The 22,533-nt window shown below is 35.0% G+C and overlaps 1 protein-coding gene across 5 annotated transcripts in view; it reads left to right on the forward strand.

Moving 5' to 3' along the window:
• Positions 1 to 22,533, forward strand: part of LOC145268339 (E3 ubiquitin-protein ligase HERC2-like) — a 500,726-nt gene that overhangs the window by 280,563 nt on the left and 197,630 nt on the right. For all 5 annotated transcript variants that reach the window (XM_080123842.1, XM_080123845.1, XM_080123844.1 and 2 more), the window contains 3 exons: positions 15,608 to 15,801; positions 20,220 to 20,399; positions 22,240 to 22,357. In XM_080123842.1, the coding sequence (XP_079979968.1) occupies positions 15,608 to 15,801; positions 20,220 to 20,399; positions 22,240 to 22,357 (492 nt within the window). The remainder of the gene's footprint in view (positions 1 to 15,607; positions 15,802 to 20,219; positions 20,400 to 22,239; positions 22,358 to 22,533) is intronic.

Here is a 22,533-nt window from a genome sequence, read left to right on the forward strand (position 1 = left end):
TCTGTTGCCCGGGTCGCTGGGAAAATGGTAGGCTCCTTCTACCGCTCCAGAAGGTATCTCACTACTGATGCAATTCTCTATCTCTATAAAAGCCAAGTACGTCCAAAGATGGAGTACTGCTTCCACATCTGGGCTGGAGTTTCAAAAAACAGCCTATCCTGCCTTGATAAACTACAGAAGAGATGTTGCGAGCCTGTCTTTGTTTTATCGTTATTTCCATGGCAAGTGCTCGTCCGAGCTCCAATCTCTGGTCCCCCCTCGCCAATCCTTCATGATAAACACCCGTCTAGCTAAAACCACTGTCAGTAATTCCCCCACTCTTTATCTGTGCCTAAGTCAAAACGTAGATTCCATGAACATAGCTTTTTTCTGAGAATTGCACACCTGTGGAATTCTCTTCCGTTTGCCTGTTTCCCACCTGACTACAACTTGGACATCTTCAAGTCCAACATAAACAAATTCCTGATTAATCGCCCCCCCCCCCTTAAGTAAAACACTCTATCAAATCTCTAATATCAACTATTACTACGATATTATCCCATTGATTATTGTACACAAAATAACCCTTATCCCCGAGTGGCTTACGGGCCTTGATAAGTGGTGATCCTCATGTAAAAAAAAAAAAAAAAAAAAAAATGACAGACTTACTTATCTCCCCCTGTTTTACCGGTATTTCTGCTCTTATCAATGGTAAATTGGTAAAATATCATGAAACTAATTTTTGTTTTTAATTAAAATTCTACTCGATCATTTTTTTCCAATTTTTGATGTAGATATCTATTTTTGCCCGATAATAAACTATACCAAAGAGTCTTTCTGTTAATTTATTTGGAGCTGCGAATTTCGCCTGTGTCCCATACTATATAAGCACCATACTGGTTGCTACTTTGTCATACATTGTATGTCAATACGTTTCGAGAAGGGTGTTTATCGTGTAGATATCTCCAAACAGTTTTTTTCCTTATCATATTTAACCCATTAGGTCTCACTGTCCAATAAATAGGACATCAAATAATTTATTTATAAAATTTGTAAGATAATATGTAATAGTACAACTTAATTAAATTGTTCAATATGAAAATTGCTCTAGACAAGGCATGAAGCCACTTGATGCAAGGAGCTGACAAGAATGAAAGATGATTATCTATATAAACAGATGCCTATTGGTTTTAGTCTTTAAATCACCAAGGCTGTAGGTATGAGGAAAACAGTGGGCAGGACGAGAGTTCCACAAGCCTGCATGTAGTTCTTGGAAAAAAGCTACTGGAATAAGAAACTGTATTACAATGAGGTATCAAAACAGCAAATTGAAGACCACTAGACTAACGGGTCAAATGAGCAGGAACAAAGGAAGCAGGGAATAGATCAGGCAATTCTGAGGAACACATGCCATAATAGTATTTATAGCAAAGACTGAGACTAGCAGCATCACGTCTGTGAGAGAGAAGTTGTAGTGGAGAAGAAAGTGTGGGGGAGGGGGGGTCAATCAAATTGCTTATACATTTTTGCAACTTTATGAAGAACTTTCAAATGGAACTAAAATTCACCATTCCAAATATAAGAGCAGTACTCCATACATAGTCTGATAGTAGATTTGTAGAGGTAGAAAATCGCCTGGGGTGAAAGTGTTTATAATAATAGAAAAAAAAACAGCTCATCGAAATAATGAATTGAAGGAGACCACTAGACCGACAAGTCAAATGAACTGGAACAAAGGAAGCATTTTATATACTCTGGGATTTAATGGGCTAATTTCAATGGGAAAAGTTGCTTTGGTTCATAAGCATAGTCAAAGAAGGAATGCATATTTTTTTCAGAAATGCAGTGTGGAAAGATTTAGTGTTATCGTCGTAAACCTTATTTGACCTTGACCTTATTGACAGATTGAAAGAGGTCAGAAAGAAGAATGATGACTGTGCAACCAAGTATGCTCCTTCGCTCAACAACATCACTGACCCCAACATACCTCCCATCGTCTTTTCTTTTCTGGTCATATCGTCATCATCTCTCACACATTGTCAGCTACCAAGGAGGGGGGGTACACGGGTTTACATGTATAAAAATAAAAAAATAAACTCCAGCACATTCTGCAAATATCAGTTGCACTCTGTGTATGAGTGACACCATCGACTCCCTGCATGCTAACATCCGCAGCAACATAGTCTTAGCAGACGACTATCAGTTGACATCAGCTCATGTCCACAACCTGTGTTCAACTGTATCAAACTCACACCTGTCTTCAACTGTCACAAAGTCAAGATTGTCCATAAACTATCACAAAATTCACTTCAAATCCTAGAATTGTCTGTAAGCTAACTCTAAACATATTGACCTATAATGCCCGGTCCTTTTGTTCCTGTTACTGCCACGCCTTGATTAACGATCCTATTCAGCTTCCTTTTGTGTACCTTGGTGAACAACTTCTTATAACTTTGGTCTACTGATGAAGTTATTTCCTCTTTTTATACTTCCTAGCACTTGAGGGGGGGGTGTCTCTAGTATTACCACCATATTAATGGTTCTTGTGCAGTTTTTTTATTTTTTTTATTTATATTGCTTACGGAAATCGCTCCAGACAAGGCATGAAGCCACGATGTAAAGAGCTAAAAGAAAAAAAAAAGCACCTGCTTCATCAAAAACTAGCCAATGATAAGTATTAATAGGTTCTGACATAGGAAACAGCAATTCTTCTCTCTTTGTCAGAAACATTGCTCATGGAATGTGAGGACTAAAGGACAAAATAAGGGAAGTGATTTATGCACCATGTTATTTTTTTTTTTTAGACAGTATTTGAAAGTTAAATTCAATTTTTTATGATATCTTCTTTTTATAAAATTGTTAGATGAAGGTACAGAATAGTTATGAACCCCCACCACATACGCACCTCTATCTCCATGTTAAGAATGGCTTTCTAAATACTATTTTATTATTTCAGCATGGTCTGTAAACAGCACTAGTACTTCATTAATAATTATTTCTTCAAATCGAACAATGCCACAGCTCACACAAAACATGAAAGCTGCAGTTTAATTGTTTTGTGTGAGCTGTGACGTTGTTTATAAAAAAAAAAATTAATAATTAAATTCTGGAACTTAAAAAAAATGGACAGAGCTTTCGTTCCAGATAGGTATTTTGCAAACTTATCTAAACTACAATAAATAAATTTTTTTTTATTATTATTTTTTATTAAATTTTCACCTCAAACAAGACACAGTGCCACTTTGAAGTAGGGGATTACTATTGGGGACATAAGTCGTAAGGTCCTAGATATGACCTTAAACAATATCCAGTGGTGAGGCCCCAGCTTGCGAGCTTTGGGGAGTGTGGAGCCACCCTTTAATTGCCATTGCTCCCAGGTCCACTCTGACCCGGAGTGGTAGCACCTGTTATGGTCCTAACTATGGGTTAAATAGAAACCAACTTGAAAACAAAAAATATATTCTATTAAAAAATTTTTCTTCAAAATCTTTGGATTCGGCATATATAAATAACTCAAAAAGGGTTTATATGCCGTAAAACAAAAAACACCCAAACACCACCATAAGTCGTAGGGATAGTATGTAGGGAGTTGAGCAGCAAGATGTCTGTTCACATTACACTTGAACTTCTGCATGTCAGTACAGTTGGAAAAACAGAATACCAGAAAGGAGTTTCAAAGTTCAGCAGTTCTGGGGAAGAAACTATTGGAGTAAATTTTTTTTACCCCTACTGATCTCTACTGAGTAGGGATAGGATTTAGCTGCTTGTCGGATTTGTTGAGGGTATTTACGTCGAGAGGGTAAAAGTGCTTGTAGTTCATCAGAGCATTCACCATTAAAATACTTGTAGAATAGGCAGAGGGATGCAATATTTCGTCGATGGGACAGAGGCTGAAGTTTAGATGACAGTTCAGGACCTATTTGGTTGGCAAGCCTCTTTTGAACCCTGTCCAGGAGGGAGAGATTAGTAGCAGATGCACCAACCCAAATGTGACAATAGTACTTCATACATGGGCGAATGGTGGCCTTATCGAGGTACAGGATACTTTTAGGCAGAAGTACAAAGAGCCCACCTTCTTTGCAGCAGCCTTGGCAATGCTCTAAATGTATCTGTTCCAACTCATGTTCCCTGTAAACGTTAGGCCGAGGAGTTTATAAGAAGTACTTTCAGGTAATGTGTTTTTAGCCATTGCTATTGGTGGTAGAGAAGGTTTCTTGTAATTATTGAAGGAAACAAGCTTAGTCTTGGCAGCATTGAATGTGACCATCCATTTTTGTCCCCATTCCCCTGTGGATTGGAGGTCTTCCTCTAGTGTTTCTGCCATTTCCTTAGATATGTGTTCATTCGTTTTCCCCTCATGTCTGTTATAGATATAATAATATCAACACTGAAGAAAGGGTATATTATAAAAGTCACAGATAATAATTTGAAATGAATCTATTATAACTAGTGATGGGACGTTTCTAATATTTTTTTTGATTCCCATGCAATTACCAATTCTGTTCTAAATTTCTGATTCCGATACAATTACAGATTCCAATTCATTTCAATTTCTAAATATAGAGGTTTTTTTTGTTTGTTTTTTTTTTTCAGTGGGGGTGAGGAGTATTACCACAAAATCCATTACATATGTGCATATATTTTTGCAAACATAAAAAAAATAGACTTATAGTTTAAAATTTAAAAAATATTTATGTCATTGTTAATATGAGTCATCTATATATATACAAGCAAAAATGTGTGTATGTGTGTTTGTATGTCTCGCAAAAACTTTCGACAGACAGAACAAAAATTCACAAATTTGGTCTCCTATGAAAGCTCGACCCTCCGGACGTCAAATATCAAATTTTTGGCCCGAAAGGTCAACTCTAAGTTATTCAGTGGACCATTTTTTCAACAGTTTTCGCTCACCGCATGTGGATTAGGCTTTGAAATACCCCGCAATCAAAGTTGACCTCATTAAGTCATTAAAACGTGCACCTGCCAAATCTAAGTAATTAAATAAATTCAAACGTGTTTCCGTTAGTATGTCGCGGTAGCCCAATGGTTAACATCGCACGTTTTTTTTTTTCACACTTTAATTTCCAACTTTGCCTTAAGGGTTCGGGTTCAATCCTCATAGTCACCTACCAAAACTTTTTTTAAAATTTTAACACCCCCACCCCGGAGTTTTGAGTTATCTCCAAACACCCGGGCAACGCCAGGTACCCCCTGCTAGTCTATACTATAAATCTCACCTGTCTGTTTAAATATATGTATGTTTGTATGTCTGCCTAAAACTTTAGACAGAGGTGACAGATTTTCACAAGATCGATATCGTTTTGAAGCTTGACCCTTCGGATGACAAATATAAAAAATTGGCTAAAAACATTAATTCCTTCACCCTCGATTGGGCAGTTTTCTGCGAGGAGGGAGTCGCTTTTTTCCCCAATATTTTTGAAAGTCATCCCCTCTTTTCGATTTACTAGCCTTAATTGTAACCTACGTCAGTTTGACGATGAGCGCAACAGCAAAGACATCACTTTTTTTTCCATGTTCTTTTCCTCCTTTACGGTATGGGTTTAAGCCTGTCTGCTTACTACCACTTTTTTTTTTTTCTTCTTTGGTCAACACACACCTCCAGGCTAGTCTATAATTAAGTTTTAAACAAAAAACAAACAAAGACAATAAAAAGAATCGTTTTTAGCAGTATAAAATAGGCACACATTTTTTCTGATTTTTATATCCTAAAAATTTCTGATATTTTTTTTTTTTTTCGATTTCTAATTCCTATTAATTATCCCAATACTATTTATAACAAAATGAAGACACTCCTGAGTAAAAATGAAAAGAAAAAAAATTACAGAATATGATATATGGAAATAAAATCTGTCTGGTGAAGGTTAAGGATTTGCATTGCATGGAGATAAATTATGAGAATGAAACAATGGATGTACAAACGTGCGTCTTAAAAACAGGTTTAGTTCTGATCTTCTAAGAAAGAAGTCTGGAGAGTTTAGGAAAGTATGTGCAGAAGAGGAGACTTTGTTGGTATGGTCACATTCAAAGAATGGATGAGATTTTTATGGAGGTTGGTAAATGTAGAACAATTGAGGTAGCAGTCCTAGTTCACAGGTGAAGGTCAAGGAAAAACGTGTCAGGAAGTGATAAGAATGGACTTGAGAAAAAGAGGGATAAATAAAGACTTGGCCAGAGATAGCTTTAAGAAGTCAGTTTTTAAAGGATGTCTCCATTATCTGAAGATTAACTACATTTTAATCTTTTTAATTTGAGTTGTTGTTTTTTTTTGGGGGGGGGGTTCACTCTTTTCTCACCGCAAGATATTGTCAGTTGGAACATGAAGGGGCTACTATTTGGGATCGTGTCTAACAGGTGACTGGCGAGTTGAGCAGCTAGATGTCTGTTCACCTAACATTTAAACTTTAGCAGGTTAGTACAGTCAGGGAAGCAAGAAACAGTAAGGGAATTACAAAGTCTTGCAGTCAAGGGGGGGGGAACTATTAGAGGATAAAATTTTCCAGCCTCTAGGGACCCCAACAGTGAAGGGGTATGATTTTGCTGCTTCTCAGCTTAGTTAGGGCTATATACGTCAAGGGAGCAGAAATGCTATGAGTTCATCAGAGCACATTCCATTAAAGTAAATTTGCAAAACAGGTACAGGCATGCAATATTGGAGCAATGGGACAAAAGCTGGAACTTGGTCGAGCGTGTGGGACCTGTTAGATTTGTGACGCTTTTGTATTAAATTGTTTTGCTGTCAAATTAGTGTAAAAGAAATATTGGATTTCTACCTGTTCAAATATTATTGCGTTCATTTTATTATTTTTAAAGATATGTATGCTATGAACAAAATTGAGCGATTCTTGAATAAGGAGAATCAAAACAAACTAAAACATACCTTTGAAATGCTCTCCATTCTTTTGAATGTTAGAGAAGGAGTTTCTTAGCTGCTTGGAGACTAGGGAGAAAGTACCAGTTAAGATTCCGTTCTTGACAATCAGCTCTATAGGTGAGGGGACCAGGAACTGGCCCAGTACCTGTCGGACTGAGGTATGCCACCTGGGTATTTCTTAGGAGGTCCACCCTCCCAGGGAATGGCGATTAAGATGCCCAGGCAATTTTTGCTAAGTTAGAGTCCACCTTCTTTAGGGGTGCTGGCTGGACATTCCCACTTTCTGACCTTGTGTCTCATCTTGCTGAGGTGGACAACAAGTAAATATCTACCTTCGAAATTTGGAACACTTTATCTTTAGTGAATTTTTGAGATGAGGATTTATAGTCATATTATTATTTGGATTCTTCAGACTATGGCAATCTTTCTGCCGAACTTGGGGAATATGCACAGAGTTTTGAACAGGACCTGTTATTTAATCTATGGAAGTAGTATGCTCTGATTCCATCAGCTATGAATGAGTAGAAGTCCTAAATAATTCACACTTGTATTTTGAGTGTCATCCACACTGAGGATTGAACCTTTAACCTCCTTTTGTAGATGAGGATTGATAATAGTTGGTATTATTCAGACTACTGTTCTCATCTCTGATGTTATTCACAATGTTTTGGCTAACATAACCTCCGACTTTCTTCAGGTGTATCTTGCCGAATTTAGGCCATGGCATTTCGAAGCTAATATATTTTTCAGATTCATTATATATATATATAATTTACAGAGGGAATTAGACGAGAAGTCTAGAAGAGCAAAGTTTAATTTAATGTATTAATACTTCAAAGGAACATTGCTCATAGTACTGTAGATATATAATAAGCTCAATAGGTATAGGTATCCTATATTGATATTGAAGGAATCTATACAGAATTTCAAACGGAACGATTTAATCCATAATGGTTATGACTAACATAATGAGAGTAAGCTATGTCTATGGAATAAAGGTTTCCATTAACAAATCTTAATAAGTGGGAGTTAAATGTGTCAGTAACAGAAACTGTCATAGTAATTTGAAATTGTATTTTTATTGTCGTTCGCACAAACTCCAGAAGAGTGTAAGTTAGAATTGAATTTTACCAAGAACTTTATCCACTATGCCATGGACCCACAAGGAAAAATAAAAATAAAGTATCTTTGTTTATCGCTTATGTATTCCAGAGCATTGCACTGCGAGTGAAATAGTCATATTTGCAAGTGATTTTTCAAAGTGGCGACTAGAAATAACAAAACGCTTATCTTTTGGCGATTGTATTTCTTTCACTGACAATCTTCCAAAGCTCACTACTGAGTGAAAAATATCTTTTCAACTTTGTTCATTTTATCAAAAAAAAAAAAAAAAAAAAGTTAAATTATTTAAACAATAAGAGTTTAATAGAACAATATACGAGGGGCGTGCAATAAGTAATGCCCCTGACCCACTTCCCATAGAAGTAGAGCAACGAAACTTGGCACAGTTATTAGTCATTCTCTACATAGGAACCACCCAGAGTTATGCATTTCTCTCATCGTTCAATGCAGCTCTGGAGACCGTTTTTGTAGAACACCCCAGGTTGGTCGTCCAATCACGACGTGACTTCAGAAATCAAGGCTGCATCATCTGGGAAACGTTTTCCTTTCAAAAACAACTTCATGGCTGGGAAGTCTCCTGTGCGTCATGAGTAAGTTGCTAGAATCTGTGTTAAATACAGAAGTAATCAACCATCTCAACAAAAATAACCTTCTTAGTGACACTCAATATGGTTTCCGTTCTGCTAGATCTACAGCAGATTTGCTTACAGTTATATCGCATAGGATTAGCAAATTTCTCGACGGTGGCAATCTTTCTAGAGCAATTGCTCTTGACATATCTAAAGCCTTTGATACTGTATGGCATAAAGGTTTACTCCATAAGATCGCTAGCTATGGTATAGCTGGAAAAGTCTTCTCAATTATTAAATCATTTCTTTCTGATAGGTTCATAAGAGTAGTAGTTGAGGGGCAAAAATCAGAAGCTCACAGTATTAATGCCGGTGTCCCTCAGGGGTCCATCCTGGACCCAACTCTTTTCCTGATCTACATTAATGATCTTCCAAATCACATCCTTATATCATTTGTAGACATTTATGCTGACGACACTACCATTTATGGTAGCACATCTAAGACAGTAAACGACCAAGTTCTCTCCAATTCTCTCTCCTCTGATCTTGAGCACGTAGTACAATTGGGGAAAGGAGTGGCTGGTTACTTTTAATGCATCTAAAACCAAGCTTCTCTCTTTACATCATCAACATTCTGATCCACATCTGGCATCAATTGAAATGAATGGCTCTCGTCTTCAGGAGGCTTCAAGTTTTGACAAGCTTCTGGGCTTGACCATTACTCCTGATCTTAAATAGAACACGTACATCAAATCTGTTGCCAAGGCCGCTGGAAAAATGGTGGGATCTTTCTATCGATCCGGTAAATATCTCACTGCTGATGCTATTCTCTATCTATATAAGAGCCAGGTACGTCCAAGGATGGAATACTGTTGCCACATCTGGGCAGGAGCTGCTAGAAAGGACTTGTCTTGCCTTGATAGAGTTCAAAATAGACTTCATAGCCTTGTAGGAGATGTCCTTTTCTCCTCCTTGCAACCTCTATCTCACAGAAGAGATGTTGCGAGTTTGTCTCTGATGTATCGTTATTTTCATGGAAAGTGTTCGACTGAGCTTCAATCTATGGTCCCCCCTCGCCAAACTTTCACAAGAAACACTCGTCTAGCTGTAAACACTATCAATAATTCCCCCCACACTTTATCTATGCCTAAACCTAAACGTAGATTCCATGAACAAAGCTTCTTTCTTAGAACTGCATGCCTGTGGAATTGTCTTCCGTTTTCCTGCTTTCCGGCTGACTACAATATGGTTGTCTTCAAGTATAACGTAAATAAGTTCTTGATGAGCCGTTCCATATAAGTTATCAAATTTACCAAATTTTCATTACTAATGATTACTATATTGTCCAATTTCTACTGTACACTCTTTAACCCTTATCCTTGAGTGGCCTCTTGGCCTTGATAATGTGGTGATGCCTATGTAAAAAAAAAAAAAAGGTGAAAGTCAGAGAGTGAAAGGTCAGGAGAATAGGGAGGATGGGAGAGGATTTCATAACCACACACCCGTACTTCTGATCTGGCGACATGCGAGTTGTGGACCAGAGCGTTGTCCTGCAGGAGGAGGTTACCTTTGCTGATCTTGCCCCGCCTCTTGATTTTGATAGCTTCCCTTAATTTCTTCAAAAGTGAAGCATAATAAGCTCCTGTAATTGTGGTACCCTTTGCCAGGAAATCTGTCATCATTATTCCGTCCTGGTCCCAGAAGATTGTGAGCATGACCTTTCTAGCGGAGGGCTGCATCCTTGCCTTCTTTGGAGGTGGTGAGTCCAAGTGCTTCCACTGCATTGACTGGGCTTTGGTCTCTGGATCATAGTGATGGCCCCAGGTTTCATCCTGTGTAATCAGTCTTTGGAAAAACTTTGACTCAAAAACTTTGGCACATTCATCCTTGAGCACAACGCTTCTCGCTTCTGGAATGGTGGGAGCAACCTAAGAATCCATCTGGCAGACACCTTATGCATATGCAAATGGTCATGAATGATAGTTTCCACAGACCCTGTACTAATCTTGACATCTTGGGCTATTTGGCGAATAGTAATGCGCCAATCTTCTAAAATGGCAGCCTCAACTTGACGGACAGATGCCTCATCAATGGTAGAAGGGGGGGGGCAGGTCTGGGAACTGTTTCCACAGACTTCCGGCCATGTTTGAATTCAAGATGCCAGCGTTTTACAAGGTCATATGATGGGGCATTATCACCATAAGTTTCTTTCATTTCATCAAAAGTTTCCTGTGGTGAAAAATCTTTATGATGTACATACTCGTCACAGAATGAAGATGTCATATTCTAAAAATCATGTGGGTTTGGCTCGTAAACGAAAATATTTAGTTGTCAAAAGTCAAATAAAAATGTGTCCATAGAGCCCTGTTTAGAAAAGCCTATTATGGCAGGTGTTCTTCAAAATTGTTTGATCTATCTTCTGCTTCTTTTGTTCCAGCTTGTTAGACATGTTGGTCTAGTGGTCTTCATTAATTTGTTGTTTTGATACCTCATTGTAATACAGCTTCTTATTCCAAGACTTGTGAAGCTCTTCTTGCTGACCATTAAAAAAAAAACATCTGAAGAAATTAGAATGTTTATTCCTTCAAGTATCAACATAAAATTTGTTGCATATTTAGAATTACGCTTATTAAAAAAGATACAGAAAAATCTTTATGATGTACATACTCGTCACAGAATGAAGATGTCATATTCTAAAAATCACATAGGTTTGGCTAGTAATGTTTTCATTTGGCTAGTAAACAAAAATATTTAGTTGTCAAAGGTCAACTAAAGATAAATTTGTCCATAGAGCCCTGTATTCAGATATCAAGTCAAATTAATTTTTGTTTAAAAGAAAGTATTTTTCGATTATAACTTTATTTAAAAATGTTTAACTCATTATCTGCGTGGTACATAATTATCTTGAGCACTTAGGGTATGAATAAGTTTTCTTCTGTGATGTCAAAGTATTTAATTAAAGCCAGCAGCATTCATCCTAGGTTGATTGAATAGGTTTCCTCTGAAGGGGGAAGTGTCAAGGGAATATTAAATTCCTAAAAATACTCCCGTCGTATGTACATGTGCCCAAAAAGTCACTGAAGGGTTTTGAATTGAAATAGATTCTCTAATTTTAATGATATCTTTCTGTAATTTTAACACAATCTAAGTGATATTGGGAAATTAAAAAAAAACCTGCAGAATTCAAACAATCTTTATTTATGAAAAAGTAATGTCTTTTAAATGTTGCTCATTTACAGCTTCACATATTTGTACTTTTTCCAAAACATTATTCATGACAGATTGCAGAATCTCTGGATTACCATTTAACTCCCTTATTTCGTGGTCCTGGATATGACCTAAAACTATATCCGATGGTGAGGCCCCACCTTGTGGGGTGTGGAGTCACCCTTTAATTGCCTTTGCTCCCAGGTCCACTCTGACCTGGAGTGGTAGTACCTGTTAGGGTCCCAACTATGGGTTAAATAGAATCTGACTTAAAAAAAATAAAATATACTCCATTAAAAATCGTTCCTCAAATTAACTAGATTCGGCATTAAATAACCTGAAAAGGGTTGATATGCCGTAAAACAAAAACGACCAACCAACCAACCCTTATTTCGTTCTTGATGTTTTTCTTCAATTCTTGCAGGGTTTGGGATTTGTTAACATAAACTCTTTTACAATGTTTTGAATTGTGTTGTGACTTGGGTTATCTCTTACATGCAAATGCCGTTGATAAGCTCTTTGAGTCAAAACAATTGATCCTTGATTTTGGTAAAAAAAATTTTACAACTTGCGTACATTGTTCAATGCTATACTTATGCATAATTAATTTAAAAATATTTATAAAATATCTGAAATAGAGGAAAAAATAATCATTAATGGTAAAATGACAGATTTTCAACTCTGCAGTGACTTTTTGGACGCCCTGTATATCCCTGTTGGGCAAAATGACAACGTTAGGGTTTTTTTTTTTTGCAGTTCTTGCAGGGTGACATCTGTCTCCGTACAGTGCCTGGATTTCCTAAATAGTCATCCATTTGAAATTGACCAGACTTGACATTGCTTAACTTTGGTGATCTAATGAGAACCAGTGTGTCGACACGATTGTGTCATATGCCTTTTAATAAAAGCTGATCATAAACACTTCTGTTATAATTTAAGATATAAATAATTACAAATTCAATTTATCCTTCACTTTTTTCATTTCGTTGTTTTTGTTTGTTCTTTCTTTCTTTTTTGTTTCTCAATTCCTTTTCACTTTTTCTTTTTTTTCCTGTTCTATATTTTTCCCCTCTCGCTTTCTTTTTCCATTTGCCTTTTCCCTCTTTTTCTTTTTTTTTTTTCTATTTTGTATTTTTTATTTTTCCTTTTGCTGCCTTTTTCTTTTGCTTTTTCTCCTTTTGTTTCTTTTTCATTTGATTTTTATTTTATTTTCCTTTTTCCAAATTTTCCTTTTATTTTTTATTTTCCCTCTTTTTTCATGTCACTCTTTTTCCCCTCATTTTTTTATCTTTTCCGTCCTATTTTCTTTACACCCTTTTTTCCTCTTTTTCTTTCTTTTATCTTTTTTCTTTTCCCTCTTTTCCCATCTTTTTTCTTTTCTCTCTTTCCCCATCTTTTTTCTTTTCCCTCTTTTCCCCATCTTTTTTCTTTTCCCTCTTTTCCCCATCTTTTTTCTTTTCCTCTTTTCCCCATCTTTTTTCTTTCCCCATCTTTTTTCTTTCCCCATCTTTTTTCTTTCCCCATCTTTTTTCTTTCCCCATCTTTTTTCTTTCCCCATCTTTTTTCTTTCCCCATCTTTTTTCTTTCCCCATCTTTTTTCTTTCCCCATCTTTTTTCTTTCCCCATCTTTTTTCTTTCCCCATCTTTTTTCTTTCCCCATCTTTTTTCTTTTCCCTCTTTTTTCTTTTCCCTCTTTTTTCTTTTCCTTTTCCTTTTTCCTTTCCTTTTTCCTTTCCTTATTTCTTTTCCCCTCTCTTATTTCTTTTCCCCTCTCTTATTTCTTTTCCCCTCTTATTTCTTTTCCCCTCTTATTTCTTTTCCCCTCTTATTTCTTTTCCCCTCTTATTTCTTTTCCCCTCTCTTATTTCTTTTCCCCTCTCTTATTTCTTTTCCCCTCTCTTATTTCTTTCCCCTCTCTTATTTCTTTCCCCTCTCTTATTTCTTTCCCCTCTCTTATTTCTTTCCCCTCTCTTATTTCTTTTCCCCCCTCTTATTTCTTTTCCCCTCTCTTATTTCTTTTCCCCTCTCTTATTTCTTTTCCCCTCTCTTATTTCTTTTCCCCTCTCTTATTTCTTTTCCCCTCTCTTATTTCTTTTCCCCTCTCTTATTTCTTTTCCCCTCTCTTATTTCTTTTCCCCTCTCTTATTTCTTTTCCCCTCTCTTATTTCTTTTCCCCTCTCTTATTTCTTTTCCCCTCTCTTTTTTTCTTTTCCCTCTCTTTTTTTCTCCTATTTTCTCATAATCCATTTAAGCAATGTATTAAATTATTAGCAAAATCACTGAATCATGGCATGAGTTTATTATAAGAAAAAAAAATTCTGTGTAAGCATTAAAAAAAATTATTTTTTTGTTAAATATTATATGAGGGATTTTTCCAAGATAAAATCTATTGGACTGCCATTTTGGATAACTTGTTATTTGTTCACATATTTAAAGTGTGTATTTCTCAATGCAAAATGTGGATTTCTTAGATTTTAACTCAAAAAGATTTCTCGTATAATAATTAACAAAATGTTAAAAAAATTTATTTTAATGCTGACACAATTTTCTTTTCTTGCAATAAATTCATGCCATGATTTAGTGACTTCACTAAATTACTTTCTTCAGCTACCAACATTTAAACCCATGCAGACCCTCCATTTATTATTGTGAATCGAACTTCTAATAATGTGCCAGCTCTTTCAGAGATTCAAAATCCATTAGTTTTATAAAGTTCTTTCATAATTACGTCAGTAAATATGTTCCGAAAATTAAATTTTATAATATTCAAAATTTGGTACTCTTGCAGGATTTGACCGGGATCCTCAGGATTTTCTGTCAATTATGGGTCGGGCTCGACCGACAATCACCAGATTAAACCAAGCATTGTTCAAATGTTGAAATGCTAAATTAAAATTTTTTTGTTTGTTTTTTTTTTATAAAAAATGTAATTTTTTACTTATTTTAATTTATTGACACAAAAAAAAAAACAGCGAAATGCAACGAACCATGGAAACTGTTAGAAAATGTGTGTACAGCTATATATTAGTGTTGGGATGATTAATCAGCCTCAGATTTGGGAATCAGAAAAATCAGAACTTTTCAGGAATTGGTATTGGAAAAAAGTTTGTGCATATTTTTCTATGCCAAAAACGATTCTTTAAATTGTCTCTTTGTTATGGTGTTGGAAAGAATAATGAGAAGACTCTGAAACAGTGAAATGAGTAAGATATCAAACAGAAAAAACAGAAATAATATTACTTAAGGACAAAGTAAAGTTATAACTTTCTCTCTCTCTCTGAGTCTTTGGTTCAGACTGCTGAAAAGCAAAACCTGGTCACCGGAAGTGATGTCAGGAATAGTTCATTGTCAGAATTTGTAGGGGGTGCAATTCCCAACACTTTTTTTTTATTTGATTTTGTTTAAAACAAAATATTACAGTCTTTGTTAGTAATAAAATAATAAATATTTATTTATTTTAAACTACCAGTAAAACTAATATCTATAGATCGCCGCCCCCCCCCCACAAGTGTATTTCTATGTTCGAGAAAATATCTGCACATTCAACATGTTTTTTCGGGAATAAGTAGCAACTTTCTAGTTAAATATTTAGAGGTTTATAAAGAATCAGAATCGATAATTGTATTGGAATTGGGGGTGGAGGAAGATTAGATTCATCCCATCACTACTATATGCCACTTGAATGTTTTAACCCAAATAACTTTAAACCTTTATGGAGGAATGTCTGGGGGAGAGGGATCTTTTTTTTTTTTTTTAAAACAAAACGTCTTATAAGATTTTATTCTAGAATGACATTTAATTGTTTTAATTTTTAATTCTTGGGTTTTCTTTTCTAAAGGTGGTGCCCTTTTACCTGGCTGTGAAACGCCAAGTGCAGAAACATTGGTAGGTTGGTTATTGGAACATCAAAATCTTCACGTACATGATGATTCTGACACTGACTACTCTCTATATTCAATGGAACTTTGTTCGGATGAGTCCGGATCCATGTCGGATATATTTGATGACTTTGATGATATGGAGACAGAAGAGGTTAGTATTTTTATTCATTTTTTTTTTTTTCATTTTATTTCTTTATGCTCTTTTTGTTACACTTTGGCAAGTGCCTGGAAAACCATGTGTCACAATTCAAACTAAATGAAATGTGAGTGAAATTCAGAATTATAAAATTGTTCAGAAGCTGAAAGCATTGCATGGAGAAGGTTAGGCATCACCTGACTTCACAAAATGTATATTCACTACGCAGCACCTCACACATTTAAAAGGGGTTTAGGGAACTGTTTATCATTTACGACAGCTATAATATGCATATTTGAAAGCCAAACACATGTCTGATGAAGGGATATTTCCCGAAATATAACAATATAGTTCTTTCACCTGACCATACCAATGCAAGTAAGAACACAATATATATATATATATATATATATATATATATATATATATGGCGATTAAGCTACACTGAATATTCCGCGTTTCATCCACTCTAGGACTCTTTGGGATATATTCCGGTTGTTTAATCACTATTGACTGTCTCTTATTAGAGTGGCAAAATTTTAATATAATAAAGAAAAAATGGACCATAATATTTAGATGTTTAATTGACTAAAATACGAATGAAATAAAGAGGGAGAGGAAAAATAAAACGGGAAAATTATATGTTATATATATAATTGAATAAAATAATAAGTTGATTAAAAGAGAATCGCGAGGTGTAATTATTAAAACCCGAAACGCTTTTCGTCAGACTACTTTTTCAAGGATGTTATATCTGAAAATGTTTGTAGAAATTATAGGCAACAAAAGAGAGATAATGAAAACAAAAAAAATTAACAAATGGAAACCATCCAACCTAATCCAATGTGTCTACCTAAATAATTTTAACTGTAACCGGAGGTTTCTCTGCATGCACAAAGTAGGGGGGCTAGAATTGATAGCAAGCGCCTCGAGGACAACCAGGTGGAACTCTTTCCAAATCTTGTGAAAAATTGAAAAAGAAAAAGAAATATTAACAATAAAATATAAGAGAAATATCTCCTTTTCAGAAACAAAAATATTGTTGAAAGCTACAAAAAAATCAAGTCATATGCAAAAACGGTTAAAAAAAAAAACCCCAAATAACCCCAAACAACTCGACAAATTGAAAGAACTTATAGCTAAGCTAATTCATTTAGAACCTAATGGACTATTGAACTTTCAAAAATCCCTAAAGATAAACCGCACTCAAAGTATGAAAAAAAAAAACTAAAAAGAACGGACTCCATAAAATATCAACGTCATCACAAACCCAACCCTCCCCTCTAAAAAAAAAAAAACAACTGCTCTGAAGAACAAACTTCTCAAGAATCTAAAACCTACACTACAAAATCTAATAATCAAAAAGCTAAGGTCTCACCCAAGGAAACAGAAAATAGAGAACTAAGTACATATGAATTAGATACTGATGCAACAGACCAAAATTCACAAGTAAACCCTCAAATCCTCCTCAGATAGAAAAAATAGAAACTGAAGAGCCAAACAATTCAGGCAAATATAAAAAAAATAAACCCAAACTACTCAAATATTAAATTTGACAAATAAAAGAACAAACCAATGAAATATTAGATATAAAAACTTCCAACAAAAACCAGACAGATATAGAAAAAGCAAAATAAAGAACCTATTCATGCAAAGCCTCACAAAACACAGCAAAATGGGGAAAGGAGTGGTTGGTTACTTTTAATGCATCTAAAACCAAGCTTCTCTCTTTACATCATCAACACTCTGATCCACATCTGGCATCAATTGAAATGAATGGCTCTCGTCTTCAGGAGGCCTCAAGTTTTGACAAGCTTCTGGGCTTGACCATTACTCCTGATCTTAAATGGAACACATACATCAAATCTGTTGCCAAGGCCGCTGGAAAAATGGTAGGATCTTTCTATCGGTCCAGTAGATATCTCACTGCTGATGCAATTCTCTATCTATATAAGAGCCAGGTACATCCAAGGATGGAGTACTGTTGCCACATCTGGGCAGAAGCTGCTAGAAAGGACTTGTCCTGCCTTGATAGAGTTCAAAATAGACTTCATAGCCTCGTAGGAGATGTCCTTTTCTCTTCCCTGCAACCTCTATCTCACAGAAGAGATGTTGCGAGTTTGTCTCTGATGTATCGTTATTTTCATGGAAAGTGTTCGACTGAGCGTCAGTCTATAGTCCCCCCTCTCGCCAAACTTTCACAAGAAACACTCGTCTAACTGAAAACACTATCAATAATTCCCCCACTCTTTATCTGTGCCTAAACCTAAACGTAGATTCCATGAACAAAGCTTTTTTCTTAGAACTGCACGCCTGTGGAATTGTCTTCCGTTTTCCTGCTTTCCGGCTAACTACAATATGGTTGTCTTCAAGTCTAACGTAAACAAGTTCTTGATAAGCCGTTCCATATAAGTTAACAAATTTACCGAATTGATTACTATATTGTCCAATTTCTACTGTCCTCGAGTGGCCTCTTAGCCTTGATAATGTGGTGATGCCTGTGTAAAAAAAAAAAAAACAAAAAAAACAACATTCATACAATGGAACTGTAGAGGATTAATACCTAAAAATGAAGAAATACCAGAAATCATCAACAGACAAAACTCCTCAGCAATCTGTCTACAAGAAACACTACTCAAAGAAACTCATAAATATGAGTTCAAAGGATATAACGTGTACGACAATATACATCAGCAACAAATACCAAATACACAAATTTGAGGAGTGTCCATACTAATTAAAAAAACTATATCTCACACAACCCTCTAGTTAAATACCGAACTTTTATTAATAGCAGTAGCAGCTAACCTACACCGCAAAATAACAATATACGCAATATACTGATTGAGATTGTCAGACTGACTTCCTCATCTTGGTTGTTATTGTCACAACGTTTCGGCCGTTTTGCCCTCCGGCCTTCGTCAGGTGTTAAAACGTGACAATAACAACCAAGATGAGGAAGTCAGTCCGACAATCTCAATCAATGAAAACACCTCATCTCAAAAATACAGACAATTACTATGCGCAATATACGTTTCACCAAATCAACAAATAAAATAACAAAGAAATAGATATAATAATCAACCAACTCCCACCCTCTTTTATAATAATGGGAGATTTCAATGCACACAGCAACCGTTGTGGAAATAATCCAAACAATAACAAGGGTAATATAATAAACGAAATATTATCAACAACAAACTTATGTATATTAAATGATGGCAATAATATCTACATGCACCCAGCCAATGGGTTCATGTCTGCAATAGACCTATCAATATGTACCCCGTTCATCTATATGGACTTCCATTGGGATGTATTAGAAGATCAACATGTTCACAACTAATCAAAAAATACAAAAAGACGTTCTAAAATGGAAATTACACGATGCTGACTGGGGAAACATTTGCCAACCTATACAAAATTTTAAATTGCAGTGTAAACATGCATTTTGCTGCCAAACTCCTCACCCATGTTGTTGCCCCTATAAATTCGATAACTATCACACAAGTAACCCTTATACTTTAATAATCCTATGTTTTTCTGTGCATATGTGCGTTTGTATGTCCAGCTAAAGTAAAAAAAATATGAAACAAATATCCACAAAGTTGGCTTCTTTTTTTTTTTTATTCGGAGTTACCCTGAATGAATAATATCCAAAATTTAAAAAGAATTATTCATGCTTTGGAAGTTAACTGGGCCACGTTTCCTCTGCGAAAAATGAGGGTGTACCATCGGTTTTTCGGTCATTTCCAATGTTATTTATATCTATAATATAAAGGGCAGTTGTTTGTGTGTATGTGTGGGTTTATGTCCAGCTAAAAGTAAAAAAAAAAAAAACACTACAAAACCACCATCCACAAAGTTGATATATTCTTGATCAGACTTGCCCTGGATTAATAATATCTAAATTTTAGAAATAATTATTTATTCTTTGAAGGTCAACTTGAGTAGTCTTTGGCAGAGAGAGGGTTGTTTTTTGTTGTTTTCTTTTTCAAATATTTCCAGTGTTATTTATTATATAAAGGAGAGGTGATTGATTGACTTATATTTTTTTATTTTCAATATATTAAAGCAAAAGGAAAATGAACTGAGCAGAGATGAAAAAGAGGTTTCATCTATATTTGAGACTTACATTCAAACAAAAAAGACTAATAGGCTGGGCAGAAATGAAAAAAAGAATGGGGGAAATGGATGTGGAATAACAGAAGTGGAGAAAGAAAGAAAGATATTTAGAGAGATAAAATAGAAGTTTTAATATAAAGAAACTTTTTAACTGCTTTTATATATATATATATATATATTATAGTTCCAAGCAATGCTGGGTAGCCCTGCTAGTTAGTATATAAGATGGTAGCAATTACATATAATAATTGAAATATTTATTTTTCTATAAAAAAAAATGAGGAAAGTTTTATATTTTTCTTCTCTAGCAATTGATGACAGCCGCCACTCCATGTGAAAGTAATACTGCTTACAAAAAAGTAACTGACTTTGCGAGTAACGATGAATATGCAATGTATGTGAGAAGCGTCATTATGGTTGGAATAACTGTAAGATGTTGCCGAGCTTACGAAGAAGTCATAGAAGGAGATATTGGAAAAGTTGTCAAGGTAAGGTTCTTTCTTATTTTTCTTTATTTCTTTTGCTTTTCCATTCTACTGGTCTCTTTCTTTTTACCTCTTTATATCTTTTTCTATCCCTTTCTATTCATTCTCTCTCCCTCTCCCAATCTCTCATGTTACTTTTCTCTTCTGTCTCTCTCTCTCTCTCTCTCTCTGTTTCTCTCAATTTTTCTCTGTTTCTCTCAATTTTTCTCGGTTTCTCTCAATTTTTCTCGGTTTCTCTCAATTTTTCTGTTTCTCTCAATTTTTCTCTGTTTCTCTCAATTTTTCTCTGTTTCTCTCAATTTTTCTCTGTTTCTCTCAATTTTTCTCTGTTTCTCTCAATTTTTCTCTGTTTCTCTCAATTTTTCTCTGTTTCTCTCAATTTTTCTCGGTTTCTCTCAATTTTTCTCGGTTTCTCTCAATTTTTCTCTTTCTCTTTTTCACTTACTATATATGTTTTAGCAGATTCAATCTTTCTACACTGAAAAGCACTGTTGAACTGAAAATATATTTTTTTCAATAAATGAAAACAAATCAACTATTTTATCAAACTTTTGTCTTCCTCGATGAGTTAACTCAAAAAATTGAAACAGATTTTATAATGGAGATAAATAGGGAATATCTGCCTTACACACGACTAAAATGCTAGTTTTATTTTGGTGTCTTTAACTGTCCCCCCACCTCCCGCAGCCTGCCTATTTTTTGCTGATGAGGAGACTTTGTTTTTAAAAGACAAAACTTTTGTCAAATTATTGTCAATATTTATCGTCAATTTAAATAAGGTGAACATTGTTTCCAAAACTATCGTACAATCGAGTTGATTTTGTTTTTTTTTCCTTTTGAAACTGATTTTTAATTTACAATTATGACTCGTTTTACTTAATATTAAGATAGCTCTAGGATACCTATACCTATTGAGTTATTATATATTTACAGTACAATGAGTATTGTTTTATTTTAATAGTATTAATACATTTACTAATACATTAAAATAAACTCTGCTCTTTAGACTCCAGGTCTAATTCCCTCTAAAAAATAAAAAAAATGAAAAATATATTATGGAAATCACTCCAGACAAGACATGGAGCCACTATGTGTGAGGAGCTAAAAAATATATGTGTGTGCGTGTCTCTCTCTCTCTCATATATATATATATATATATATATATATATATATATATATATACTAGCAGGGGTGCCCGGCATTGCTCGGGTGTTTGGAGGTGTATGCTGTGCAAAAAAAGCAAAAAAACAAAAAAAATGGTTAATTTTTTAAAACTTTGACCCCTATTATGACCCCTTAAAATTTATTGTTTCGGGCTCAAATCACTTTATTAAGTTAGATCCATGTTCAAGGAACCTAAATCTAAAATTTCAAGTGTCTAGACCCAAAATTGTCGGAGGAGTTTGGTAGAGTTCTTAAAGGTCAAATCGTTGAAATTTGACCCCTTAACAGCCAAATTTCTGGCTGACACCCGTCACATCGATTTTCCCAAATCTCAGTACCCGGTATTTCAAATTTCGAGTCTATAGACTAAAAATTGACAGAGTTATTGCGTAGGGAAATGTACACAGACAGACACACAGACAGACACGTTCACTTTTATAGATATATAGATATATATATTACATCAAGGTTAAAAGCTAACCAGCAATAACTGTTATATAGATACATTCCAACTCAGAAAACAGGAATTCTTCCCCCTTTATCAGAAACTTCACTTATGGAATATGATGACAAGAGGACAAAATAACAGAAGTTTTTTATTTATTGAAAAAAAAAATCTTTTACCATCGATTTTGTTTTTGAAAATAATGTTGCATTTTATATGTTATTTTTTATTCAGCTGGATCAAGATGGTCTTCACCATCTGAACATTCAAGCGGACTGGCAACGAAAAGGTGGAACCTACTGGGTACGGTACATGCATGTGGAGATACTTGGATTCACAGATGTTTCGCCCCGTAAGTTTTTGTGTATATTTTTTTTTTTTTAATAAAATATTTGGTGTTACTTTACAACCATTCATTCATGAAAAAGAGCATCTCATCATTTGTTCAATAATACTATTTTTGGCTTAGGTATTCTATTAGAATACCTATCATAAATTCTTACCAATAAGTTGCTTATATAATTTTTT

The sequence above is a fragment of the Euprymna scolopes genome, chromosome 43 (genome assembly GCF_053919585.1).
Source record: "Euprymna scolopes isolate OS-2025 chromosome 43, ASM5391958v1, whole genome shotgun sequence".
NCBI lineage: Eukaryota > Metazoa > Mollusca > Cephalopoda > Sepiida > Sepiolidae > Euprymna > Euprymna scolopes.